Here is a 10,488-nt window from a genome sequence, read left to right as displayed (position 1 = left end):
TCTGTGAGTTCGAGACCAGCCTGGTCTACAGAGCTAGTTGCAGGACAGGCTCCAAAGCCACAGAGAAACCCTGTCTCGAAAAACCAAAAAAAAAATAAATAAATAAATAAATAAAATAAAATAAATAAAATAAAATTTTAAAAATATATCTTATCAGTACATATAAGGAAATAAATAATTAGCCTTTTACCATTTCCTTCCATTTTTCTTGAGAAAGTCTCATTAAATAGGCTTGGAAGGCAGAGGCAGGCAGAACTCTGTAAGTTCAAGGCCAGCCTGGTCTACAGAGCATGTCCCAGGACAGCTAGGGATACACAGAGAAGCCCTGTCTCAAAAAAAAAAAAAAAAAAGTAACTAAATTACCTGATGCCTCTACTTCATTCTGACTACAGGACAAGTCATCCAAACACAGGTCAATAAGAAGGATCTGTCCAACATCAGTTACCACAGCTGCCACTCCAAAAAGCCACCGAAGACTTGGATGTAAATGCTGGGTACTAGCGCTGGCTCCTCCATGATTAATTATAGGCTCAATAGCTGTTACCTAGGAACCAGAATATGGGATTAGCTTTTTTAAAGTGAGGAAATAAAACCAACTGTATAACAAATAAGAACTGATATTAGTAACTTTAACAGACTTAAACATTATATAGAATCATAACTGCATGACATTTATATATTCTAAACATAGTTAAACAATTCTCAGTTGTACTACATAATTATGCTATTATTTCAATATAATAAAAAACTGGCCGGGTGGTGGTGGCGCACGCCCTTAATCCCAGCACTTGGGAGGCAGAGACAGGTGGATTTCTGTGAGTTTGAGGCCAGCCTGATCTATAGAGCAATTGCCAGGACAGGCACCAAAGTTACAGAGAAACCCTGTCTCAAAAATAGAATTAACAAACAAACAAATAAAATTAACTGATGTTTATTGATAGCTTAGTCTATGCTTGTCATTAATAAATGCTCACTTAATGTTTATATAATCTTTTTACTGAGCTATATGCAATTATCTGTTTAAAGATGAAATTGAAGCTTGGAACACAAACCTAAAAATCATAAATTTGTTAACTATACAACATAAACCTATAATGTTTTATTTTATCACTCTTAAGCAGTCACTTTAGAATTACCCAATGTAAACTAATCATTCCAGAAAATTCTAGTTTAACCTTCTGTGGTGGTTTGAGTAAGAATGCCCCCACAAACTCATCTATTTGATTAGTCACCAGAGAGTAGACCTGTTTGAAAAGAATAAAAGGATTAGGAAGTGTTTCCCTGTTGGAGTGGATTTGGCCTTGTAGGAAGAAGAGTGTTACAGGGAGGAGAGGGGGAGGTTTCAAAAGCCCACAAAGGCTCAGATTGTCTTCCTCTCTGCTTATGGATCAGGTTGTACGCAGCTCTCAAATACTTCTCCATGCCTATCTGCATGCCACCATGCTCCCTCCATATTAAGACTCTGAAACTGTAAGCAAGTCCCCAATTAAATGTGTTCTTTTCTAAGAGTTGCCTTGGTCATAGTGTCTCTTCAACAACAACTGAACAGTGACTAAGAAACCTTCCAAATAACATAATGGCAAAAGAGCCAATGTGCACACCACCCCAGACAAGATGTTTGTTGTATTTTCTACCAAAGGCGGTAAAACCAGGGCTGAAGAAATGGCTAATTAGGCTGCTCTTCCAGAGGTGCAGCGGTCAATTTCCAGTACCCAAATGATGGCTAATAGCCATCTTTAACTTCAGTTCCAGAAAATTCAATACCTTCTTCTAGCCTCTATGGTTATTGCATGCATACAGTATACAGACACACATGTATACAAAACTCATAACAAATTAATTTTTCAAAATCTTGGTTTTTTTGAGACAGGGTTTCTGTGTGTAGCTTTGGTGCCTGTCCTGGAACTAGCTCTTGTAGACCTGGCTGGCCTCCAACTCACAAAGATCCCCCTGCCTCTGCCTCCTGAGCGCTGGGACTAAAGGCCTGTACCACCACACCACTCAGTATAAATTTCAAAATCTTTTAAAAGAGGGGTACAGACAATCTAAATGACTTATACTCAGTTTTTTATTGTTTTACTTTATTTTTTTAAGACAGGGTCTCACTGTGTAGCCCTAACTTACCTGGAACTTACTATACATAGATGAGGCTGGCCTTGAACTCAAGAGATGCACCTGTCTCTGCTCCTGAGTGAGGATGTGTGTACCACCATGCCTGGTCATCTTAAATTAGAATTTCTGAAGGGGCTGGTAAGATGGTGACAATGATACAAGTCTGACAACCTGAATCTGATGCCTAGGATCCACATAAAAGGAAAAGGAGAGGGTCGAGTCCCACAAGTTGTCCTCTGACCTCCACACGAGCATGTGATGCATGTGCGTGCACACACCACCTTTAAAAATAAATTTTGAACTTTATACTGAAGGTGATAATTACATGAAAATATTAACTGTACAGGTACAGTTAAAATAGTCTTTAAGGTAAACACATCTTGTAAGCTTTCAGTCTAGAAAGCAAAAATATCTTAAATAGTACATACCCTTCCAGGAAGAACAACAGCTTTGACCACTCTTGATATTCCAAGGTCATAAAGACACAGAACGCTCCCTTCTGCTTCTTCCAATCCTATTAACAATCCAGTTCTCTTATGCCAAGAGAATTCTTTCACTGCAAGGACTACAGGAGGCTGTTCATTTACTCCATTGAATCTATATGCAGATAACCGCTCTCCGGTTAGAGAGTTTACAACTTCAAGTTGTGGACCACAAGCTAAGTATGCTAGTCCATTTTTCCCTATGGAGAAAAAAAAGAAGCAAAATCACTGTTTATTGCAATGCCACTACAACATAACAAATCTAGTACCCAAATTCATCATTTTATTTACTCCTTATCACAGCTCAGTAGCACATAAAATAACCTCAAGTTTAATGCATTTTAACTTGTCTAAAGTCATATAGGTAAAAAATTAACCCAAGTCTACATAAGTAGCTCCTAAGACCAGGTATTGTGGCACGCCTTGGAAAACCCAACACTTCAGAGACATAAGAACTACAAAACAGGAGTTGTGGTAATCTTAGAGTTTAGAAAGTTAGAAGATAACAACAGAAAATATCAGAATCCCCTCTTTGTCTCCTAATCCTATCCAAATTGCATTCCTCTGTCTTTAAAGTCACTGAATAGCCCAAAGTAGGTAAATACCAATCTAATTTGTTGAATGTTACTCACCCACTAAGCAAAAAACTTAAAGAACAAACAAACAAAAAGAATTAAGAATAAACCCTAAACTGGATATGGTGGGGCACACTTGTAATCCCAGTATTTAGGAGACACATCAAGAAGGGAACTATGTAGTGAGATCTTGTGTCAAGGAAAAACAAAACCCAAACTAAACAGATCCTACATTTTCATGTGAGCAACTACTAGATGAATGACGGTAACTTTACTACTACCATGGCAATGCCCATTATTATCCTGTAACAATTTTCTTCTAATGGAAACCCTATCCCCAGGAGATTTAAAGAGTAAACAAACTTGTACCCAGTTGGGAAAGCTAAACTTGCAAGAGTTATGGGGCCCTCCTGCTGGGGAGACTCTGACCAGAAGAACTGACAATGAGTCACCAGCAAATTGTCACCTCCAAGGGCCCTGTACTGACACTGTACACATGCATATATGCAACCAAAACATTCAAAACATAAAAAATAAATCTTTACTACTGTGTGTAATTAGACACCCCATAGCAAATAAGACTCAAAAAATTTTTAAATTATTTATTTGTTTATTATGTATACAATATTCTGTCTGTGTGTATGTCTGCAGTCCAGAAGAGGGCACCAGACCCCATTACAGATGGTTGTGAGCCACCATGTGGTCGCTGGGGATTGAACTCTGAACCTTTGGAAGAGCAGGCAATGCTCTTAATCCCTGAGCCATCTCTCCAGCCCCTCAAAATTGACAACACCATTGAAAATGGCTTTTGCTGGGCGGTGGTGGTACACACCTTTAATCCCAGCACTCAGGAGGCAGAGGCAGGCATCTTTGTGAGTTAGAGGCCAGCCTGGTCTACAAGAGCTAGTTTCCAGGACAGGCTCCAAAACCACAGAGAAGCCCTGTCCTGGGGGGGTGGGGGGAGGGGAGTGTGGAGCGAAAAGAAAATAGCTTTTTGTTTTGTTTTGAGACAAGGTTTCTCTATGTAGTCCCGGCTCTCCTGGAACTCACTATGTAGACCAGTCTGGTATCGAACTGAAGATCTGTCTCTGCCACCAGAGTGCTGGGATTAAAGCATACACCACCACTGCCCAGCAAAAATGGCCTTTTAAAGAGAGACTTTTCAGGCTGGCAAGATGACTCAGTGTGTGAAGACCTGATGATTTGGTTTCAATCCCTGAGACACACATTTGGAATAACAGGACTACTCTGACAAAGCTGTCCTCTGACCTCCATGTACATATACGTCATGGCACATGACACTCCTATTCCCCCCCCCAAAAAAACCCTAAAAAAATAAATCCACGTATATAGTTTTTCTCAGAGATTTTAAAGATTCATGATGAACGGCCATCTTCTAATTTGAATCTAGTATTACTTGTACCATTTGAAATATATGCACACCTATTACATTTTGACATATAGTCTCTTCAAGAAATGAATAGTACCACAATGTCAGGTGGCTGGTATATCCTTTCAGTTTTGGATGTTTAGTTGGTTTTGTTTTTTGTCATTTCTTATTCTATTGCTGAGAGAAGAAAATGTTAAAATGTACCTATGTTAAGAAGGCAACATGGCCTTGTTCCCTGGAAGGCCAGCCACAGGCGGACTCCTGAGATTTAAGGCACCCTAACAATAATAAATTAAGAGTTTACTAAAAAAGTTTATAATAAAAACTACAAAAACCCTAAAAGTTTATAATAAGCATTCTAATTTTTTGCAGGGAAATATTTTTTAGAACCATTAACGTCTTCCCAAATAAGAAAATGAGGTTATAGGCATTTGCACATATCAATGAGTGCATAAGCCAGAGGGAGGTATTGGGTGTCCTGTTTCATTCCCTTGGAACAAGGCCTCTCACTGAATTTGGCACTAGGATGGCAGACAACAAGCCCCAGTGATCTTTCTGCCCCATCCACACAATGCCAGGGTTATAGGTGTATAGCTAGGCATGTGTATATACATGTGTGTATGTGTAATTGCTCATAAGGAGACCAGGAGTTAACTTTGGGTATCTTTTATGGTTCTCCACCTTATTTTTGTGTCTTTCATTGAATCTGGAGCTTCCCATTTTGACTACAATGGCTGGGGAGGACCTGTCTCCTCACAGCAATGCTGGGATTAGGTATATACTACTATGCCCTACTTTTACATATATGTTGCAGATTTGGGAACTCAGGTCTTCATGCCTATAATGAATTTTCTCCCCATCCCACTGAGTTTTAAATAAGAAAAACAATTAGAATACACTAACTTAATAAATTTAATGATTGTTCCAAAGAATATAGTTTTACATACCTAACTATAGGTATTATATAATATTCTAAGTTGGTTTTTAATAGATGCTAATAAATACTTTTTTAAAAACTTAACTGGTAAATTTCTTAAAAAAAAAAAAAAGATTTATTTAGCCAGGCAGTGGTAGTGTATGCCTTTAATCTCAGCACTTGGGAGGCAGAGATAGGAGAATCTCCAAGAGCTAAGTTCCAGGACAACCAGGGCTGTTGCACAGAGAAACCCTGTCTTGAAAAATAAAAACAAACAAAAAGACTTATTTTATTGTACTTATGTGTGGATGTATTTGTCTCTGTATGAGAGTATGAGATTACCCATGGAGGCCAAAACAATGTTAGATCTCTCGAAGCTGAAATTATTGGTTTATGAGTGGCCCAACATCCCACCTCCTGATCTCATGATTAGGTAGCAAGTGCTCTTAACTGTTGAGACCCTTCTGCATTCGTGCATGCAGTCATTTGTGCGCACACATGTGTGTTGTGTGTGTATGTATGTGCATGTATGTATAGGTGTGCATGTCTGTGTGAAGTGTAATGGAAACTAAATGTAGGACTGTGAGTAGGGCCAGGCAGCAAATGCTTTACCACTGAGCTATAGTCCCCAAATAGTGAACCTTCATCCATGTTTTTACCTGCAGCAAACTTCCCACGCAGCACAGACTCTAGCGTTATCTCATCTTCTCCGAGAGCTTCAACAGTCACTTCTGGGAAGTGCAGGAGATCACTAGTCACGTGAGCTGTTAAGTCTTGCATGCTTCCACTGTAAATAGTTTTTTAAAAATAAAATTAGTATATTTGTTCTATTGAACAGTAAACTTCATTATTTCTTGTCAGATGGATGTGAGGGAAAGTGAGCCACATACAACAGTAAACAAAGTAAGGTAAGTGGGTACATATTGGTCTAACATAGTCCAGCTACAAAAATCTACTTCCGCCTGGCAGTGGTGGCGCACGCCTTTAATCCCAGCATTCGGGAGGCAGAGGCAGGCAGATCTCTGTGAGTTTGGGACTAGCCTGGTCTACAGAGCTAGTTCCAGGACAGGCTCCAAAGCCACAGAGAAACCGTCTCGAAAAAAACCAATATATATATATATATATGTATGTATATGTATATTTCCTAAAAACTACTTCAGGTAAACAGGGGACTATCCCACGGAGTTACCTCTTTTTCCACACTTCTTTCCTTTTCCTTTTAATATGCTGGGAATTAAACCCAATACCTCTGAACTAACATTTTCAACCCTGAAAAATTTTTCAGTTAAAAAAAAGGCGGGGGGACTCTGTAATGTTCAAAATCCCCAGCAAAACCTCAAAAAATTGAATCTAATATCTGTCTTTTACTAGATAGAAAGGAAAAAAATCTAAATTATCTTTAATTTCTTTTACAAGACTAAAGTCCCTTTGTGACTTCTATTGTAAATAACCAAAAAGTAAGGCTGTGATATACAGTTCAGTGGTTAAGAACACTTTTTGCTTTAGGGGGAAGACACAGGTTTGGTTCTCAGTACCACCATGGTGGCTCACAACCACCAATACAACTCCAGTTCCAGGGGATCCAATGCATTCTTCTGACCTCCACAGGCACCAGGTTTGTAGCACGTGTGTGGTTCACATACACACATGCAGGCAAAACACCCATACATACAAAATAAAACCAAAAATTCTGGTTAAATGCAAAAGCATCTTTCTGAATGATTGAGATGAAAAGCAGAGAGGATGGGAGGGAGATAGACAATAGAATCCTGAGACAAGTTGGCTTTAGTCTTGAATATTACCTATCAAATCTAGTCCTGGTGTGCCTATCTTGTTTAATGCACTCTGAGTTCCAAAGAGGCAGACTCCTCAGGCTAAACATGGTGCCACCAACCTATAATCTTGATGTTTGGGAGGCACAACTTCCAGGCCAGTCTGGCCTAGATGGTAAGTTTTAGACCAGCTAAGGATGTACTGCAAGACCTTAGCTAAAAATAAAGTTCACAGCTATTAATTCTAGTCTATGCTGTCAAAATTACTATACAAGCTTGCTGCTTCAGCAACAGCTTCAATGTCCAAAAGGTAAAGAAGCAGGTTTAAAAAAAAAAATCACTTGAAAGAGACAGTAAGATTAAGTTTAATGTAGAGAGGGGAAAACTACACTAGATTTTCATTCATGAATTTCAAGACTCAGAACAGGAAAAAGACAAGGCAGGGTGAATTAGAATCCAATCTGAAGCAGCCTACTATGTATAATCAGATTTTTTAAAAAAAGGGAGAAAGAACTTGCATTGTAAAACAAATTGGCCTCAAATTCTCAGATATCCTCCTCCTGCCTCCTAAGCACTGAGATTAAAGGTATGTGTCAAAATAAATTATAAATGTAATTTAAAAAACCCTCAATATTTAGTCTTTTACTTTATTTTTTTGGTTTTTTTCGAGACAGGGTTTCTCTGTAGTTTTGGAGCCTGCCCTGGAACTCATTCTGAAGACCTGGCTGAACTTGAACTCAAGAGATCTGCTTGCCTCTGTGTCCCGAGTACTGGGATTAAAGGCATGCGCCACCCCTGCCTGGTTTCTTCTATTTTTTAAATATTATGAAGAACAAAATCTATAAGGCTAAGACATTTAAACAAAATACCATAAACCAGTTTTTGAAGTGAAATATGTACATATCCAAAGTAAATGAATTCTACCACCAAAGACAGTATCTGATCTAAGAGCAAGTGGACCAATTCTTTCTATTTTAATCCAAACATTAATCACCCACTGCTTTACTCTTTGCTTGTCATTTTCAGGCAGAATTTCATGAAGCCTGGGCTGGACCTGAACTCCTTAAATTTTCCACCTCCATTTCCTACCATCATTCCTGGGAAAAGTAGACTCCAAGGGCAGAGATCTACGTCCTGACCTCCAGAAGTTCACTTTCTACAAGAGGGCTTCATAATCACACTATCAGATACAGGGATAAATGCTACAACAGAGATACATATGCTGTGAAAAACAAACTGAGATTAAAAAAAAAAAAAGAATATAGCCAAAAGGTGGTACTTAGGGGCAGGATTTAAAACGTGAGAATTTAAAAAAAGTTAAGCTGGCATGCCAAACTGAAGGTCAAACACCTTTTGAAGAAGGTGTGCTGATTCTGTAAGGCTGAAATAAAAAATCCGTGAGATAAGGCTGGCCAGAATAGACACTCTACAGAGATGCTAACAGACAAGCTACCCCGGAGAACACTTCATTCTTGGAGTCCTTTAATTTATGAAGTTAGGATCTAAAAGGGCAATGTTTTATTTAAATGGAAATATATGCCCCAAGTTTAAATGTTTACAAAAGAATTAGGTTGCCTTGCAAAATTGGTAACATTTGAATACTAAGTTACTATGTGCCTCACACCTGTAATCCCCACTATTTCCCAGGCTGAGGGAAGGGGCGTGCATAAAGACTGCCTGGTCTACGTAGGATGACTGTCTCTAAAAAGAGAAAGAAAAGTAAAAAGAGAGTAGCTCAATGATGGTTCCTGCACCTAGCAGTGTAGTATGAGGTCATAGATTCAATCCCCAGAACCACCAAAAGTACAAAATAAATCACAGAATAGTCTTCACATAGCGTTTGTCCAACACCACAAGAAATAAGTAAACTCACTCCAGTAACTTCCGTCTTCCAAGAAGCTGACAGTTAAAGCTCAAAGACAGTTCTCAAAGCCCGTGGATTCTCTAGGATATCAAGAGCCAAATTATGTTTCGTTCTAAAGAACCCACATTCTTTGAAATGTGTCTCCAACTGTCAAGTTTTTAAAAACAAAAACAAAAGGCCAGCGCTTGAAGTAGAGATCGGTGGTGGAGCTCGTACTTAAGATGCGCGAGGTGGTAGCTTTTCGATCACTGGCATCAAAAATAAACAAAAATAACAACGCTCATTTTCCTATAACAACACACCTCTAGAATGAATGCCGTTCGTTTGGGGAACCAAAAATCAACCGATCCCATGCTGGGGACACAACTCAGTGGCAGAGCGCTTGCCTGGCATGTGAGGACCAGAATGCGATCCTTCACGGTATCAAAAAGAACTGTTCCACAAAGTCAACAAAAACCACCTGTCTCAAACAGATCGCGTCCACCTATTAATTCTAAAAGCAAATATAACCGACTCCCCGAAAAGTCAACCAAAGGCAAAAGTAATCGTCCCTAAAGCTCGCAGACGAGCTGTTGACACGGTCATCTTAAAGGAGCTGTATCAGATCCATTCACTCCTGTGGCCCGCACGACCCGCCACCGCGAGTCAAACTTTGTTCCCCGCCCAGGACTCACCGGAACCAAGCACAGGACCATGTGGAGCACACGCCAACGTAGGAGAGACTCAGAGCGCCCGCCGCTGTCGGCGGGGAACGCCCCACAAAGGTCTCCATCGACCCGCTCCACCAAGACGGGTCGGGGTCTTGAGTCAGGCCCGCCCGGGCGGTCGAGATCCGGACCACGGGCGCGGGAGATAAGCACGGAGCCGCGACTCTGCCGCCATGTGCCAGCGCTCGCCACCGAGGTTATGTAACTAACGCCCGAGCGCCGGAACGAGCCGCACCGGTCGCGGCTCGCGGACGCCGTTTTCCCCGCGCGGCAGAGCGCCCGGCCTAGGCCCGGGCCTCACCGTCCCGACCGCCCCGCCCTCGGCGCGCGGGCCTCCCGCTCCCCGTCCTACCTGAGCCCGCGGGCCAGGCCGCCGAGAGCCGCGGCGCCCGCTGCTTCCGTTCAGTCCGTCACAGCATCTCCCGGGAGACACGGCCCGGCGCGCGCCCCCGCCCGCGGAAGCCGCTTCACGCTCAGCCACTCTCCGACCCCCTCAGGCCCCGGGGAGCGCCTCGGCCCGGCCGTCCAATCCCGGCTTCGAACTCGGCCGCTGCCCGCGCAGCGTCCGCGCCGCTGGCGACTCGATTTACTGGGCTGGCACTGCGCGGGCCGCGCTCTGCGCAGTAACCCGGGCGCACTGCCCGAACCCCACACACCGCCCCTCCGCCGA

At 41.5% G+C, this 10,488-nt stretch overlaps 1 protein-coding gene across 2 annotated transcripts in view; it reads right to left on the bottom strand.

Annotated features, from left to right (window-relative positions):
• Positions 1 to 10,488, bottom strand: part of Ahctf1 (AT-hook containing transcription factor 1) — a 57,545-nt gene extending 47,057 nt beyond the window's left edge. Inside the window, exons 1-4 of one of the 2 annotated variants that reach the window (XM_005348977.2) lie at positions 10,171 to 10,488; positions 6,135 to 6,262; positions 2,541 to 2,794; positions 364 to 544 (exon numbers count right to left, since the gene is read on the bottom strand). In XM_005348977.2, coding sequence (XP_005349034.1) covers positions 364 to 544; positions 2,541 to 2,794; positions 6,135 to 6,255 — 556 coding nt within the window. In that variant the 5' untranslated portion in view covers positions 6,256 to 6,262; positions 10,171 to 10,488. Of the gene's footprint in view, positions 1 to 363; positions 545 to 2,540; positions 2,795 to 6,134; positions 6,263 to 10,170 lie in introns of those variants that run through there. The other variant, XM_026779702.1, reaches the window with a different exon arrangement.

The sequence above is a fragment of the Microtus ochrogaster genome, chromosome 6, assembly GCF_000317375.1.
Source record: "Microtus ochrogaster isolate Prairie Vole_2 chromosome 6, MicOch1.0, whole genome shotgun sequence".
Lineage (NCBI taxonomy): Eukaryota > Metazoa > Chordata > Mammalia > Rodentia > Cricetidae > Microtus > Microtus ochrogaster.
The sequence above is the reverse complement of the archived record's forward strand: the minus strand, read 5'-3'. Positions and strand labels throughout refer to the sequence as shown.